We start from the raw sequence: 17,233 nt of genomic DNA, 5'->3' as shown, positions 1-17,233 counted from the left end.
CCACCGGGGCAGGGTCTGCACTTCCACCGAGAAACAGACTCAGGGAATTGCTGGGGATGGGAAAAGCCTCCGGTCCGGCCACCGGCAGCACTGCCGGGGGACACTGACCGTGTCCCCACAGCCACAGGGTGTGAAATCCCCCCAGGGATGGGCACCCCAACCCTCCCTGGGCACTGCCAAGGCCAGACCACCCTTCCCATGAGGAAATTCCTGCTGGTGCCCACCCCGAGGCTCCCCTGAGGCCGTTCCCTCTCCTCCTGTCCCTGTTCCCTGTTCCCAGCCCGACCCCCCGGCTGTCCCCTCCTGGCAGGAGCTGTGCAGAGCCACAAGGTCCCCCCTGAGCCTCCTTTGCTCCAGGCTGAGCCCCTTCCCAGCTCCCTCAGGAACTCCCCAGCCCCTTCCCAGCTCCCTCAGGAGCTCTCCAGCCCCTTCCCAGCTCCGTTCCCAGCCCTGGCCGCGCTCCAGCCCTTTCGTGTCCGTTTTGCCGTGGATGCCATTCAGTAGCTCTGGGGGTGGTTTTGCGGACGTTTTTTGGCTTTCACCATTGCACAGTTAAGGTGAAACTCTCCTCTCCGTGTCCCGCTCCCCGCCCCCCCTCTCCGGATCCCCGCTTTCCCCGCTCGCTCCCGCGGCTCCCCACGCCCCCGCCGGGACTACATTTCCCATGGTGCCCCGCGGCCGGCGCGCTCCCCATTGGCCGGCGGAGCCGGCGCGGCCCCGCCCCCGGCAGCGGCCGGCGGACTGCATGTCCCGGCGTGCCCCGCGGCAGCTGCGGTTGGGCGCAGCCAATCAGCGCGGGGCCGGCCGGGGGGCGGGGCCCGGCGGCGGGGGAGGCTGTTTAAAGTGGCGCTTGCGGGATGGCGGAGCCGGCGGACTATCCCCCGTTCCAGCTGGGGAAGCCCCGCTTCGAGCAGGTACGGCCGGCGGCGGGAGGCGGCGGGGGGGACACCGGGAGCGGCGGCGGGAGCCGCCCCCGCCCCGCGCGCGGCATCGCCCCCCCCACCCCGCCAGCGGAGCCCCCCGCTCGCCGCTCCGCCCCGCCCCTCCCGCGGCGCCGCGCGCTGATTGGCCCGCAGCCCCCGCGCCATTGGCCGGCCGAGCTGTCAGTCAGAGCCGCCGCCCCCTGCCCGCGGCGGGTCCCGCGGCGGCGGGCGCTGGCGCGGCCCCGCGCGCCCCTGTGGCGCGGCGCGCAGCGCGGCGGGCGCGGGGCCCGAGGGTCGCGGGTTCGAGCCCCGCGGGCGCGGCGGGGACGGGCAGGGTCGCGGGGTCGCACGGCGCGGGCGGTTCCTTCCCCCCGAGGGGCTGCTGCGAGCGAATGGGCTCTGGCCGAGGTGCTTGGGAGGGCCAGAGCAGCCCTGGCACGGAGCGCGGCTCCCAGCAGCCAGGCGTGCTCAGGGGGGCGCTTTGCCAGCCCCACCAGGCGATGCCCGGCTGTGGTGCCAAGGGGTGCAGGGGTGGTTGTGCCCACCCAGGATGATGAATACTACAACAGGTTGTGACTGTCCTCCACGCCTGACATCCGGGGATGGGGAGAGCAGCCCTTGCTCAGTCACACACCTGTCCCCAGGTGAGCAGGGCAGGTGCTCCTTGTTGACACCACCCAGTGTGGCTGACCAGAGAGGACTTCTTGTGCTTGTGGAACCATTTAGGCTGGTAAAAAGGCCCAAAAAACCTCCGTCAGTCGCTCCTGAGCTGGGCAGGACTCCCTGGAGAAGCTGCTCCTTACCTTGGGCGTGGGAGTGTGTCCCACCAGTGGGACAATCCCCATGAGGGGACCATTCCCACTCTCCACAGCAATCCAGAGCCCCTGTTTAACCCCAGTCTCTCTCGACACCTGTGCTTGGCTTGCCCCAGCCACCCTTTGGGCCGGGCTGTGGCTTTCCCAGGGAGCCATTCCACGGAGCCCATCCCCCTGCGGGGCTGGGAGCGCCCTGGGACAGCGCAGCCATCCCTGCCCTTGGGAATGGGAAGGGCTTCGGGGTCCCACAAGCCACGGGGCACATCCTCAGAGCCACGGGGAGGGGGGGACGCTCCAGCCGGGCAGCTTTTCAGTGAGGAGGAGGAGGAGGAGACGCTTCCTCCTCCCTTCCAGACACCACAGAGGGCGGCAGGCAGGCTTGGCTCAGCACGGAGCCCGTGTGTTCTGCTCCCTAAGGAGCGGCTGGCGCCGTGGCAGCCCTGAGGAAGCATTCCAGGGGCTGTGGCAGGCTGCTCCTGGCTGCTGGGCCCGGAGCGGGGGTCACCCTGTGCTGGGGGGGCCCTCGGGAAGGGATTCTTTGGGAATGCTGTGCCAGGGGCCGCTCCGGGCTTTGTCCCTGTCCTGTGCGGCTCAGGGAGCTCTGGGAGGGCTTGTGCTGCTGTCCCGTGGGCTCCATCCCACATTCCCTGCTCTCTGCTGCTCCCTTCCAGCCCAGGCTGGAAGCCAACAGCACTGTGGGGGCACAGAGGAGGGCTGGGAATGTTTCCAGGGCCGATGGATCCTGCCTTGGCTCTGCTCTCTTTGGGATGCAGCACCACTCACATTCCTGCTCCCAGCACGGCCAGGGAGAGCCCAGCCCCTCCATCCCTGTTCCAGAGTGTTCCATGGAGAGCCCAGCCCCTCCATCCCTGTTCCAGAGTGTTCCATGGAGAGCCCAGCCCCTCCATCCCTGTTCCAGAGTGTTCCATGGAGAGCCCAGCCCCTCCATCCCTGTTCCAGAACCATCCATGGACAGCCCAGCCCCTCCATCCCTGTTCCAGAGTGTTCCATGGACAACCCAGCCCCTCCATCCCTGTTCCAGAGTGTTCCATGGAGAGCCCAGCCCCTCCATCCCTGTTCCAGAACCATCCATGGAGAGCCCAGCCCCTCCATCCCTGCCCCAAACTCTCCCAGTTCTTTATTTCCCCCATCCTGACCTCGGTGTTTCCTTCCAGACTCTGTGCTGGAGGAGCCCCAGGGCATTCCCAAGCCTTCCCTGCCGGCTGTTCTGTGCTTTCCCCACCCCTCCCTGCCTCTGCCTGCCCTCCCCAGGTTTGGTTCAGCTTCGGAGAGCTCGGCTTTAGCTGATCTCGGCTTTAGCTGATCTCAGCTTTAGCTGAGCCTCCTCGCTGTTCCGGGCAGGATCAGGGAGCTGGAATCCCAAATTGCAGCCGTACCCCGGTGGGATGGCAGCTCTGGGGCTGGGACAGACAGAGGGCACCCCCATCCCTGCAGGGGAACGAGGAGAACAAATTCCCAGTGCTGGGCTGGAACAAAAGCCCCAGAGCAGAGCATTCCCTGGGGAATTCCCTTCCCGGCCTGTGCCCCAGCTCCGGGCAGAATCTGGGGCAGCAGGAGGGACAGCTCCGGGCCGGAGCAGCTCTGGAATCCCTGCTCCCTGCTCTCCTCCTCTCCAGCACGGTTCTGCCGAGTCACCTTTCCCAGCTCCCTGCCGGAAAGGCTCTGGCTCCCGCCGGGAACGCGGCTATTTTTAGGTGAAAGAAGAAATGAGGACATTGGGCTGCAGAATGTGTGATAAAGACTTCATTTTCTGACAAGTGGGGCTAATTTGTTGGAAATGCTCCCTTTTTTCCCCCCTCTTCTTTATTTCCTTATTTCATTCCTTCTCCTGTGAGGAGCCCTTGCTGGGCGCTCCCTCTCCCAAAGGCTGCTCCGGGTCCGAGCCTGGAGCCCAGACATTGATCCTGGGCAAAATCCACTGGGAGTTGTCCCTGCCCACGGCAGGGGTGGCACTGGAGGAGCTTTAGGGTCCCTTCCCACCCAACCCCAGCCTGGCTGGGGTTGGGAGGGACCCTAAATCCCACCCAGAGCCACCCCTGCCATGGGAACACCTTCCCCTGTCCCAGGTGGATCCAATTCCCAGTGTCCAACCTGGCCTTGGGCACTGCCAGGGATCCAGGGGCAGCCCCAGCTGCTCTGGGAATTCCAGCCCAGCCCCTCCCCACCCTCCCAGACAGGAATTCCTTGCCAAGATCCCAGCCCAATCTCCCCTTTCCCACTGGGAGCCATTCCCTGGCTCCTGTCCCTCTGTCCCTTGTCCCCAGTCCCTCCAGGGACTCTGAGGATTCCCTGGATTTTTCCCTTCTCCAGAGGAGCATTCCCAGCTCTGGTTCCAGCCCTGGGGTCTCCTCTGGATTTATTCCAGCAGCTCCACATCCTCCTGCTGTTGCTGTTTTCCATCTCCATCACCCAGGACTGGATTTAAAGGGGACTTTGTTGCTTTGTGTCCCGTGTTAAGGGTTTTAACCCCCAGCTCCTGCTCCTGAGAGGTTCCTGTGCCCTGTCCTGGCCCTGCCTGTGGTGCAGGAGCTTCTCCCACTGGAATCTTGGCTCCTTAACGCAGGAAAACCAAATTAAAGCCATCAAAGGGATTCCACAGTTTTAGCCCAAACGTGCAGTGGGCTGGACAAGCCCACGAGTGACACCAGCCTGGCCGTGCCTTGTCACAGCCCCGTTGTTCAGTGCCTTCAGTTGTCTTCATTTTGCTTTCTTTAGCTTAAATCTCTCCTAATTAATGCACAGCTGACAAGAGCCTGGTTTTGAGCTCAACCCCACCCGAGGCCTGCATGCTTTTTGCTCTGGCTTAATGAGATCCTGGTTAAAATCGAGCTGTACTTTAAAGTGATGAAGTTGCCTGTGCCTCTGCTCTTCCCAGGGCTGCCCAGCACGGGCTCCTTGGAATTCTTCTCCTCCTGGAGGTGATGAACAGCTCACTAATGGCCCCTCGCCTCTCCCAGATCCCTGCAGCCGTTTCCTTGTGGTTTTTGGGATCAGGGCCCGGATCCAGGCTGCTCCCGGGCTGCCGTGCCCTGGAAGGGAATTAATATTCCCAACCACCTCCTGGAGCTCGCAGGCTGCCGAGAAGAGGTCCCAAAATAGCCCCGATAAATCACAGGAAATTGGAGATATTCGCTTTGCTCCAGCAGCTGCTCCAGGAATCAAAGGGGGCAGGAGCCCAGGGGTGGATATTTGGGAGAGGGAGGTCAGGGCTCTGTGCACGAGGGTGAGAGCAGGGAAAGGAGCCTGGGCATGGACCCACCTCCAGTTCTCAGGGAGGTTTGGGCTGGGCTGGCAGTGAGGGCACAGAGCTATTCTGTGTCTGGGGACTGTGGCCTCTCATCCCATTCCCACCTCCTGATGGCTTCTGGTTTGCTGGATCACGGAATCCCAGCCTGGCCGGGGTTGGGAGGGCTCCTAAATCCCACCCAGTGCCACCCCTGCCATGGGGACACCTCCCACTGTCCCAGGCTGCTCCAGCCCCAGTGTCCAACCTGGCCTTGGGCACTGCCAGGGATCCAGGGGCAGCCACAGCTGCTCTGGGAATTCCAGCCCAGCCCCTCTCCACCCTCCCAGGGAAGAATTTCCCCAAAATTTCTGAATTTGGGGGGAATTGCTGGGGCTGGGGATTGGAATTGCTGGGTTGTTTTTTTTTTTTTCTTTCTTTTTTTTTTTAATTGGGTTTTTTTGTTTGTTCTTTTTTTTTTCTTTTTTTTTTTTTTCCTTCTGTTTTATATGCAGCTCCGTGAAAACCAACCTTGAATTGAAAAGCCTTCATTTGGCTTCCAGTGAGGAGAATAAGCTGGGAAGCAGGGAATGACCTGGATGATGGGATGCCAGGCACTGAGGCAGCTCTCCACATCATCTGAAAGGGCAGCACGGAGTGCCAGGGCTGGCCAGCAGCACAAAGGATGCTTCTAGTGCAGGAATGCAGCCGAGGCCAGGGCGCTGCAGGGCAGGGCCAGCACCAGCCTGGAGAGCTGGGGCTGCTCTGGTTGAGCCTGGCCCTGGGTTTGAGCCTGGCCCTGGGTTTGAGCCTGGCCCTGGGTTTGAGCCTGGCCCTGGTTTGAGCCTGGCCCTGGTTTGAGCCTGGCCCTGGGTTTGAGCCTGGCCCTGGTTTGAGCCTGGCCCTGGGTTTGAGCCTGGCCCTGGTTTGAGCCTGGCCCTGGTTTGAGCCTGGCCCTGGGTTTGAGCCTGGCCCTGGGTTTGAGCCTGGCCCTGGGTTTGAGCCTGGCCCTGGGTTTGAGCCTGGCTTGGGGTTTGAGCCTGGTCCTGGTTTGAGCCTGGTCCTGGTTTGAGCCTGGCTTTGGGTTTGAGCCTGGCTCTGGTTTGATCCTGGCTCTGGTTTGATCCTGGCTCTGGTTTGATCCTGGCTCTGGTTTGAGCCTGGCTCTGGTTTGAGCCTGGCCCTGGGTTGAGCCTGGCTTTGGGTTTGAGCCTGGCTCTGGGTTTGAGCCTGGCCCTGGGTTTGAGCCTGGCTCTGGGTTTGAGCCTGGCTCTGGGTTTGAGCCTGGCCCTGGGTTTGAGCCTGGCCCTGGGTTTGAGCCTGGCCCTGGGTTTGAGCCTGGCCCTGGTTTGAGCCTGGCCCTGGTTTGAGCCTGGCCCTGGGTTTGAGCCTGGCCCTGGTTTGAGCCTGGCCCTGGGTTTGAACCTGGCCCTGGGTTTGAGCCTGGCTCTGGTTTGAGCCTGGCCCTGGGTTTGAGCCTGGCCCTGGGTTTGAGCCTGGCTCTGGGTGAGGTGGGGCCCAAGGAGCCTTGGTGGTTCTGGGTTGAGCCTGGCTTGGGGTTGAGCCTGGCTTTGAGTGAGGTGGGGCCCGAGGAGCCCTGCTGCTCTGGTTTGAGCCTGGCTCTGGTTTGAGCCTGGCTCTGGTTTGAGCCTGGCCCTGGGTTGAGCCTGGCTCTGGGTTGAGCCTGGCCCTGGGTTGAGCCTGGCCCTGGGTTGAGCCTGGCCCTGGTTTGAGCCTGGCTCTGGTTTGAGCCTGGCCCTGGTTTGAGCCTGGCTCTGGTTGAGCCTGGCCCTGGGTTTGAGCCTGGCCCTGGGTTTGAGCCTGGCTCTGGTTTGAGCCTGGCCCTGGTTTGAGCCTGGCTCTGGTTGAGCCTGGCTCTGGGTTTGAGCCTGGCCCTGGGTTTGAGCCTGGCTCTGGGTTTGAGCCTGGCCCTGGGTTTGAGCCTGGCCCTGGTTTGAGCCTGGCCCTGGGTTTGAGCCTGGCCCTGGTTTGAGCCTGGCCCTGGTTTGAGCCTGGTTCTGGTTGAGCGTGGCTCTGGTTTGAGCCTGGCCCTGGGTGAGCTGGGGCCCAAGGAGCCTTGGTGGTTCTGGGTTGAGCCTGGCTTGGGGTTGAGCCTGGCTTTGAGTGAGGTGGGGCCTGAGGAGCCCTCATGGTCTGCGTTTGAGCCTGGCTCTGGTTTGAGCCTGGCCCTGTGCCTGAGCCTAGCTCTGGGTGAGGTGGGGCCCAAGGAGCCCTGGTGGCTCTGGGTTTGAGCCTGGCCCTGGGTTTGATCCTGGCTCTGGTTTGAGCCTGGCCCTGGTTTGAGCCTGGCTCTCAGAGGACTCTTGCTGTGGGGAAATGAGGCCCTGACTCATCAGAGTTCCACAAAACCTGCTCAGATTCCCTGGTGGTTTTGGGGTTCTCTGACCACGGGATGGACAAGTTCAGGCAGCAGCAGCTCCAAACAAATCCCTCACTGCTGCCTGCCCTGGCACAGGAATTCCCAGAGCAGCTGGGGCTGCCCTGGATCCCTGGGATGCCCCAGGCCAGGCTGGACACTGAGCTTGGAGCCCCCTGGGGCAGTGGGAGGTGTCCCTGCCATGGCAGGGTGGCACTGGGGGGGGATTTGAGGTCCCTCCATCCCAACCATCCCCTGATTTCGGGATTTGGGCGCTCTCAGCTCCCCAGGTGTGAGTCAGCAATGGGCAGGAGAGGAGCAGGGAAGGAGAGACTGGGATAGCACAGGGAGGGGCTGAGCTGCTCAAACCTGTCCTTGAGCTGGGCCTTGCTGAGCTCAGCGCCAGCCAAAGCCTAAGCTGGGGTGTGGGACCAGCCTCCCGAGAGCCTGGGCAGCTGGGGAAAGGGAATTGGTAATTCCAAATGACATTTCTGTGCTGCCCCTTGGAACCTGAGGTCTCCTTCCCCCGCCCTTGTCATTCACTGCTTGGTCCAGTGGGTGTAAAACACTGATGTTCCATTGAATTCCATTTTATTCCATTTTATTCCACTGAATTCCATTGAATTCCACTTGGGGTTGCTTTTCTCAGTGTGGCACAGAGATAAAGGCAGTGGGGAAGCCAAGGCCACTCAGGTTTAGAATCCCCCCATCCTGCTGTTGATGGAGGCAGCAATTCCAGCTGGTTGTCAGCAATTCCAGCTGGTTACCAGCAATTCCAGCTGGTTGTCAGTAATTCCAGCTGGTTAGCAGCAATTCCAGCTGGTTAGCAGTGATTCCAGCTGGTTATCAGTAATTCCAGCTGGTTATCAGCATTTCCAGCTGGTTATCAGCATTTCCAGCTGGTTGGCAGCAATTCCAGCTGGTTACCAGCAATTCCAGCTGGTTATCAGCAATTCCAGCTGGTTAGCAGCAATTCCAGCTGGTTATCAGCATTTCCAGCTGGTTAGCAGTGATTCCAGCTGGTTATCAGCAATTCCAGCTGGTTATCAGTTATTCCAGCTGGTTATCAGCATTTCCAGCTGGTTAGCAGTGATTCCAGCTGGTTATCAGCAATTCCAGCTGGTTATCAGTTATTCCAGCTGGTTATCAGCATTTCCAGCTGGTTAGCAGTGATTCCAGCTGGTTATCAGTAATTCCAGCTGGTTAGCAGCAATTCCAGCTGGTTATCAGTAATTCCACCTGGTTAGCAGCAATTCCAGCTGGTCAGCAGCAATTCCAAGTGTTTAGCAGCAATTCCAATGTTTGTTTGGCAGCAGTTCCAGCTGCCTGGGGGTGCTGTGGGCTGGGGCTGCTGCTCTGTGGGATTCTCAGGGCTGGATGAGTCAGGAATTGCTCAGTCCCCCCACCCCTGGCACGTGTTGGGGGGGGGTGCTGCCATCTGCAGGGATCCCAAACCCAAAATAAAAGGGAGGCAGCAAAATGTCAAGCTCAAAACTGCTCGAAAGTACCAGAAATTAGCATTAATTAGATACATGCTAATTAAGAACCGCTGTGCTTTTTTTCCTGGAGTTGTGTGGAGCTGTTTCATTCCATTGGGGGGGTTCTTTTTATTTCTTTTCTTTCTTTATTTTTTTTTTTTTTTTGGTGCAGAACGTGGAAGAATGACAGAGTTTTGTGAGGTCAGGTTGCAGTGGGTGGTCAGCAGTGTCCTGGACAGGGCCCTTGGAGAGGGATTCCTGCAGGAATCAGGGCTGGGATCCCTGGATGAGCAGGGAAGCAGCAGCAGCACGTTGTGGGAAGAGGTGCCAGCAGTGACTAAACGCCCTTCCCGCTGCTCCATCCACGCTCCAGGCCTTTATTTATAGCCCATCCCTGCAGAAGGAAGGCAGCAGGAGATGGGCCACGTGGGGATGGAGAATTCCCAGGGTCCCAGAGCTCCGTGATGTCCCTGGCCACGATCCACATCCCTGCTGGGCTCTGGGTGATGGGGAGAGCCCACTGGGCCCGAGGCTCTGGAATTCACCTGCCTCTGGAGCCTGGCATCCAGCTGGTGCAGGAGTGATGATGTTCATGTGTCCCAAGGGCTCCCAGTCCCTCAGGATTTCCTGCTCTGGTGCTTGGAGTTGGCACAAACCCCGCTGATATTTTTGTTTTCACTCTCTAAAGGCTGACTCATGTTGTCTCCTTGCCTCTGGAGCTGTCCCCTGCTGTTTCACAGATCCTTTCCCCTCCTTTCAGGCTCTTTCCCTGGCTCTGGAGGTGCTCAGGGTGGAGCCCTGAGCAGCCTGGGCTGGTTCTTGGTGGCACTTTGGGAACAATCCAGGCTGGCTGTGTTTGTGTAGGGATGGAAAAGCTGAAAAGAGCCTGAAGAGGCTTTTGCTGGGAGCAAAAGGAGGGATCAGGGAATCCTGGAGTGCTTTGGCTTTCCTACCCCAAATTGCCAGTAGATTACAGACTCCTGTATTATTTATTTTCAAATTACAGACCTCCTGTATTTATTTTCATATTATGACCTCCTGTATTATTTATTTTCAGTTGATGCTTCATTCTGCAAAGGAAATGAGCCCTGAAAGGCAGTTTCTCACTGAACATGGTTTGGTTTTTTTCTTGTCTCCTGTTTTCCAGACTTCATTTTATGGCAGATTCAGGCACTTCCTGGACATCATCGACCCCCGCACTCTCTTTGTGACTGAGGTAATGTGTGCACACCTCTGTTTTGGACTGGGCTGCTCATTAGACAGCTGGAGATGAAAAGCAATCTCTCCTGTGAACAGCAGAAGTAATGAAGCTGTGTTTCCAGTGGGTTTGTGTCTCACAGGTGATTGATTGCCCCAAGGAGCGCTGTTAAATCTGGAACAGGAACTTGCCCTGCACCAGGCACCAGTGAATCCACACCCCCAGCTCCCTCTGCCCCCTGAACTGTTTTTTTTTGGCAAAATTGCCACTAATTTTGTCTTCTCAGGGGGAAAACTCCTGCAGGTTTTCATGGCAAGAATGCAGGTGGGGGATGAGAGAGCAAATTTGAATTCCATGGGGGAGTGAACAGGGTGGGTTGTGGTGCAGCTCTGCAGGGGCTGCACTCCAGAAGATCTTGGCTGTGGCTTTTCCTCAGTTCTTGCCCTGCTTGTAGCAGGATTTGGGGATCCTGCCCCTTTATTTCCATTTAGTCTTGTCCAGCTTTACTGCAGCTCTGTGCCTCCATCAGACAATGACTGAGGCTGATGGGAAGCCCTGGGGAAGGAACAGTTCTGCTCCTGCTCTGGAGCTCTGCCCTTTGGCCAGAAAACTTTGGCATTTCAGTGAAGGACAGCTGCTTTTCCTTTTTTATTGTATCTTTCCCCCCCAATATCCACCCTGAACCTCCTGTCCCTGTTCCCTGTTCCCAGCCCGACCCCCCGGCTGTCCCCTCCTGGCAGGAGCTGTGCAGAGCCACAAGGTCCCCCCTGAGCCTCCTTTGCTCCAGGCTGAGCCCCTTCCCAGCTCCCTCAGGAACTCTCCAGCCCCTTCCCAGCTCCCTCAGGAATTCTCCAGCCCCTTCCCAGCTCCCTCAGGAATTCTCCAGCCCCTTCCCAGCTCCCTCAGGAATTCTCCAGCCCCTTCCCAGCTCCCTCAGCCCCTCCTGGTGCTCCATTCCCTTCCCAGCACTTTTTAAGGGCTGAATCTCTCTGGCCCTGGGGGGATTCTCCTGCTCGTGGCTCTCCATGGGTGCAGAGGGAGTTTGGGCTCCTGGGTGAGCTCTGAGCTCAGTTCCTGCTCTGAACCCCTTGGGGTGACCGCTGGCTCAGCCACACTCTTCTCCACCTTCCCCTGGTCACCTTTTCAAACCTTTCCAGGTTTTTGGGAGGTTGGCAAGGGTGTGGATTCAGAGGGATCAGTTGGTGTAACTCTGTTTTTCCAGACAGCTTCTGATGAGGTTCTTTCAGGAAGGTGAAAGCCAGGGAATAAAAAGAAAAAAGTCTGAGTGGCCCAGTTTTATCCTGGGTCAGAACTGAGCAGTTTTGGGTCCCAGAGTGAACCTCAACAAAGCAGGCAGGTGTGGTGTCCATCTCTGGGGCTGGGAAGGACAGGGCTGAACTTCAGGAATGGCCAGGGGGCATTGCAGGGAGGGAAATGCCCTCTGTCCTTTCCTCTGGGGGGTTGAATTCCATGGCAGGGATGCCTCAGGACACCTGAACATCCCTGGTGATGTCCCCATGAGTTCCCTTTGCCTGGACAAGCCTCTTGGCAAAACAATCACCCTTCTCGGGGCCCAAAATCTGCTTTTGGCTCGTCCTGCCCGTTCTGCTCTGTGTGTTTTCCATAATTTGGGCGTGCAGATGTAGAACTCCGAGGGTTTTTTTTTTTTTTTTGCTTTCCTTTGGTAACTGAGGGGGCAAGTGAAAGGCAGGAAGGGTTTGCTGAGCCCCAGCAGGCAGCTCCTTCCCTCTGACAGATGGCTGCAGCTCCCAGGCCCGGGGCTCCCAGGGAACAGACAAATCCCTGCCTGCCTTGGAGGAGCTTGCTGGCAAAAAAACCGAGGAGATAAATGAGTGTCTACCAGGAGTGGAGGTGAACCCCATGGCAAATGCTGGGAAGTGTGGTTATTGTAAATGTAGGTGGCTTTGGTGGGAAGAAATGATGATGTTTGATTTTAGTTTAGGAGGTTGAATGATTTCTTTATTATAACTATACTATAATGCATTAATATGTTGTTTAAAGGAGATATCAAAATTATATACTTATTTTTTCTAACAACTTGTGACCCTCTCTCTGGAGTCCAGACAGAGGTGGATCCCATTGGTTATTAGGTTCAAACAATCTTTGCTAGAATCTAATCAAGTAATTACTTCAGGCAAACAATTCTCCAAACACATTCCACATGGGAAAACAAGGAGCAGAAATAGAAATTGTTTTCTCTTTTTTTTCTTCTATGAAAAAATCCTGAGAGAGAGAAGAATGTGCCTGCCACAGGTGGTGATGTTTAATTTTTCTCCATCCTGTTTTTGGTGGCTGTGTGGTGAGCAGGGAGGGGTGGAGGGGTCATGTAGTTTTCTCTAAAGCAGATTCTGTTGCCCTGATTTTTCAAAGTGTTTTCTTTTATAGTTCTTTTGGAAGTGTTAAAGTTCTCATAAAGCTTCTTTAGCCTTCTGATAATGTTTACATGTTTGAGAGTCAGAGGTCCCACACAATTTCATGCATAAATAGAATAGTTTCCATATTTCTCTGTGAGTACAGAGAAATGATGGATTGATCTTTGGACCAGTGTAGTTGGAGAGGTGGCAATTCCATCCTGCAATCCACGGTCACCTTTGGAATTCTATAAATACCAGATGTTCAAATAAAACGAACTCTTTTTCTCCTTTAAACTTCCCAAACTTCTGGGTGCTCATTTCGTGTCCAAGAGCGACACGGACTCCTCAAATTAGAAACTTCCTCGTGTTCCAGGGGCTCTTGAGGAGGGAATCCTGGGGGGATGGCACCGGGCTCTGCTGTACCTGAGCCTTTGTCCACCTGCCCCGTGGCACTGGGCACAGCTGAGGGCAGAGGGGCTCAGCACAGCCCTGGCCTCGTGGCAGTGCTGCAGTGTCACCCTGATTCTTTAAGATTCTCTAAAGCCTTCTGAGTTTACGTTCTTGTAGCAAAATTTCTCACACAGCTTTCTGTAAATAACTTATTGTTTTGCATTCCTTCACAGAGGAGGAGAAATTTGATGGACTGGTGGTTTGTGCAGTGTCGTTGGAGAGGTGGCACCTTCACCTCCCAATCCACTGGCACCTTTGGAAAACCATAAATGTTGGAGTCAGAGGAGATAAATTAGTCTCTTTAGCGTGCCAATAGCAGCAGCTGGCCCCGTGCTCCCTCGTGTGCTGCAGTGACACTGCAGCCACCTCTGGGCACGAGGTCTGGGGGCTGCCCCTCCAAGGAAACCATCCCTTGGCAGCTGCACACGTGCACACTCCTCCAAGAGGTGGGAAATGTCTCATGGCACTGCTGTGCCCAGGGTGGGGGTGCAGGGCCTGCCTGGGGGCGTGGGAGGGTCAGATGATTGGAATCATACTTTTAATTGAGTGCCATGGAGAAGGTCCATCGGGGGCAGCAGATGCTGTGACCAGGTGCACTCAGCCCGTCTGACATCAGCCTGGCCACACTGTTAACGCTGTGGGGAGCGCCAGGAGCTCCTGGTGAAATCAGAACCCAGGAGAGCTCCGAGGGGCTGCCTGTTCTCTGCTTCTGCTCCATCTCATTGTTCCCAGCCCGGCTCTGCAGAGCATCTTGCATTCCCATATTTGGGGCTGAAATGGAAGCAGGATTAGATGTATGTTATTTATACGAGCCATACCTTCTTACTCAGCAGATTGACTGTCTGTGTTTATTCAGTGTCACATCTGCTGGCTCCACTCGAACAAAAAGTTTCTGGCTCCCGTTGTCTGTCGCCGTGGATCCGATACAATGGGGCCAGCTGGAGTCGAGTCTGCCGTGCGTGCCATCCCGGGGAGCAGGGAGACACCGCCCCGAACGGGGCTCTGGCCACAGCTGCATCTCCACGGCCACAGCTGTGCTGCTGGTGGCCACCCTGGGGCTGGGCGACATCCCCCGAGCCGCGGCTGGGCCGGAGGTGGAGCCCGCGGGGCTCGGGGCGCGCTGCCATCACGCCCAAAATGCCACTGTGAGCCCCAAGTGATGTCCCCTGAGCCCGGCCCACCCGTGGGGGTCCCCCAGAGCCCCGTGCCTGCCCGGCCCTGGCGCTGGTGCTGCTGGCACAGGCACCTGCCTGGCTCTCTGTGCCACAGATGGGCTCCGCAGGCTGCTCCGGCCGGGTGGGACCCACGGGGGACACACGGCTGGGCTCTGCCAGGCAGGGACAGCCCTGAAGCCAGGGGACGAGGGGACAGCTCAGGTGCACGTTCAGGTGCTGGCCACCAGCCCAGGGCTGGGGCTGATCTCCTGCTGGCGTTCTTCTTTCTCCTCCTGAGCACCAGCCTGGGGAAAAGGAGGCTCAGGGGGAATTTCGGGCTCTGCACAAACCCCTGGAAGGTTGGAACCGGGTGGGACTTGGGATGTGCTCCCAGGGAACAGGGACAGGAGAGGGAATGGCCTCAGGGGAGCCTCGGGGTGGGCATCAGCCGGAATTTCCTCGTGGAAAGGGGGGTCAGGAATTGGGATTGCCCAGGACAGGGGTGGAGTGCCCACCCCTGCAGGGATTTCACACCCTGTGAATGTGGCCCTTGGGGACACGGGGCAGTGGTGGCCCTGGCAGTGCTGGGGATGTTTGGGCTGGTCTCAGAGGGCTTTTCCAGCCTGAGCAGCTCTGGGATTGTGTGGGTCTGTCCCTCACACTGCTCAGGGGCTGGGTGAAGGTGCAGCAGCTGGCAGGGTTTGTTCCATGCCCTCCTCTCCAGAAGGTCCCTGCAGGTGCTGTCCTGGCCCCCAGTGGCTCCAGTCTGTGCCCAGGAGCCCCTTGGCACAGGGCTGGAGGGCTCGGATCCAAACCCCACCCGAGATCCCATGGGTGGAGGCTCATCCCAGCTGTGGTGGCACATGCACAGCCACCCCCGAGGCTGAGGGACCAGCCCTGGCCCATTCCCTGTCCCATCCCAGCTGGAATCCCATTCCCTGCCCCATTCCCAGCTGCAATCCCAGCCCTGCCCCATTCCCTGCTCCATTCCCAGCTGGAATCCCATTCCCTGCTCCATTCCCAGCTGGAATCCCATTCCCTGCTCCATCCCAGCTGGAATCCCATTCCCTGCTCCATCCCAGCTGGAATCCCAACACTGGCCCATTCCCTGCTCTTTTCAGAGCTCCAATCCCATTCCCTGCCCCATTCCCAGCTGGAATCCCATTCCCTGTCTCATTTCCTGCCCCATTCCCTGCCCATTCCTAGCTGGATCCCCATTCCCTGGTATTCCCAGCTGGATCCCCAGCCCTGCTGTTTTCAGCTGGATCCCTATCCCTGTTGTTCCAGCTGGATCCCCATCCCTGCTGTTTCCAGCTGGATCCCCAGCCCTGCTGTTTTCAGCTGGATCCCTATCCCTGCTGTTCCAGCTGGATCCCCATCCCTGCTGTTTCCAGCTGTATCCCTATCCCTGGTGTTCCAGCTGGATCCCTATCCCTGCTGTTTCCAGCTGGATCCCTATCCCTGCTGTTTCCAGCTGGATCCCCAGCCCTGTTGTTCCAGCTGGATCCCCATCCCTGCTGTTTCCAGCTGGATCCCAGCCCTGGTATTCCCAGCTGGATCCCTATCCCTGGTGTTTCCAGCTGGATCCCCATCCCTGCTGTTTCCAGCTGGATCCCCAGCCCTGGTATTCCCAGCTGGATCCCTATCCCTGGTATTCCCAGCTGGATCCCCAGCCCTGGTATTCCCAGCTGGATCCCCATCCCTGGTATTCCCAGCTGGCTCCCTATCCTGCTGTTTCCAGCTGTGCTGCTCCTGCCCCGGCTGTGCCGGGTGCTGTCCCGGCGCTGCCGGAGCTCGCTGGGTGCTGGCAGGGCTGAGCTCTGAGAACATCCCGCTGCAGATGGTCTGTCTGGCACCCTATTGTGAGAGCTGAGACCCCAGCAGCCACCACTAGAAGTGCTCGAGGTTTTTTCCTCTGAGGAGAGGGGGTAAGGAAGGAACCAGGCGCTAAAAAAACCCATGGTTGTGGTTTGGCTTTTTTTTTTTATTTAATCGGGGATGCTGTAAAATCTCGAGTGACACTTCATCCCACAGACAGCAGCAGAGAAAGCAAGCAACAACAAATATTGAAACAGTGGCACAACCTTGCCGACAGAGCTGGTTTTTGCTGTTGGAAGTGTAATCTCAGGCATGAGCAGTGATGGAGGGGAGCTGATGGAGCTGCAAGCGGCGAGGGGAGCTGGGAGTGCTTGGCCTTGGGAGCTGCTGCACGTGGCAAAGTTTGCTCCTGGCTTTTCCTCGGAGGTTCTCAGTAAAATAACGTGCTTGACTTTTCCAGAAGGAACAGGAGGCAACCCTAAATTTTCCCTGAATTTGGAGGCTGGGGGTGTTTGCTGGAGGTGCCTGAGCAGCTCAGAGCTGTGTGGAAGGATCTCCTGAGCTCGGTTTAACACTTCTGTTCACTTTCTGGGCCACTCCTTTGTCCCCCTCACTGGCAGTGCTGCTGCAGAAGCTCCCTGTTGGAGATATTACAATACATTTCTCACAGTTCTATTTTTTGAAGTATTTAGTCTTATTTGTAAAGCCATCTTTTGAGACTTATTTCTAGTTCTATTTTTCTCTCAACAACGTCTGTCCTATTCTATATATTTTTAAGTTAGTCTTTCTTATCTTAAGGTTTGCATACAGATATATATGGTTTTTCTCTCAACAGTGTCTGCCTTATTCTATATATTTTTAAGTTAGTCTTTCTTATCTCAAAGTTTGCCTACAGATGTATACGATGTGGACTTTCTGTTAAGTTCTGAACATTTTTTTTTTACAAATCTGTTTCCCACAGTTCCCCTCTGTCCCCGCGGAGCTGGGAGAGGGGATTTGTGGAGACTGCGATTTTTAAAAGCCGGCCCGAGCTTTTTTGTTTGCTGTTTGTTACCATTCTAAACAAGATGGGATCTGGCCAGGGTTGTTATAGTAACTACTAAGATTTCCTCAAGAGAAGGGGGAAAAAATAGCAGCGGGCCCCATTCATGCCTTGCTGCAGCTCTCCATTCAGAGAGCTCTGGGAGAGGGGAGGTGATTTCAGTGGTTTCAGTGATTTCAGGGACAAAACCACATCCCCCTAATGAGCACAGTTATATAACACGTAATTATTTATATTGAATTGTGCATCGTCGTGTATAGTTATATTTATAGGTAGAAATAGTAGATATTGTAATATAATGTAATATAAATAATGGTTAGTATGCAATGTGTAAAATAGATGAATATATAAAATGCAAT

At 57.0% G+C, this 17,233-nt stretch overlaps 1 protein-coding gene across 1 annotated transcript in view; it reads left to right on the top strand.

Moving 5' to 3' along the window:
• The first annotated feature begins 745 nt into the window (after positions 1-745).
• SFXN5 (sideroflexin 5) overlaps positions 746-17,233 on the top strand; it is a 107,143-nt gene continuing 90,655 nt past the window's right edge. Inside the window, 3 exon segments of the mRNA XM_053976636.1 lie at positions 746-849; positions 851-914; positions 9,985-10,053. Coding sequence (XP_053832611.1) covers positions 746-849; positions 851-914; positions 9,985-10,053 — 237 coding nt within the window.

The sequence above is a fragment of the Vidua macroura genome, chromosome 4 (assembly GCF_024509145.1).
Source record: "Vidua macroura isolate BioBank_ID:100142 chromosome 4, ASM2450914v1, whole genome shotgun sequence".
Taxonomy (NCBI): domain Eukaryota; kingdom Metazoa; phylum Chordata; class Aves; order Passeriformes; family Viduidae; genus Vidua; species Vidua macroura.
This window is presented reverse-complemented; position numbering and strand designations above follow the sequence as displayed.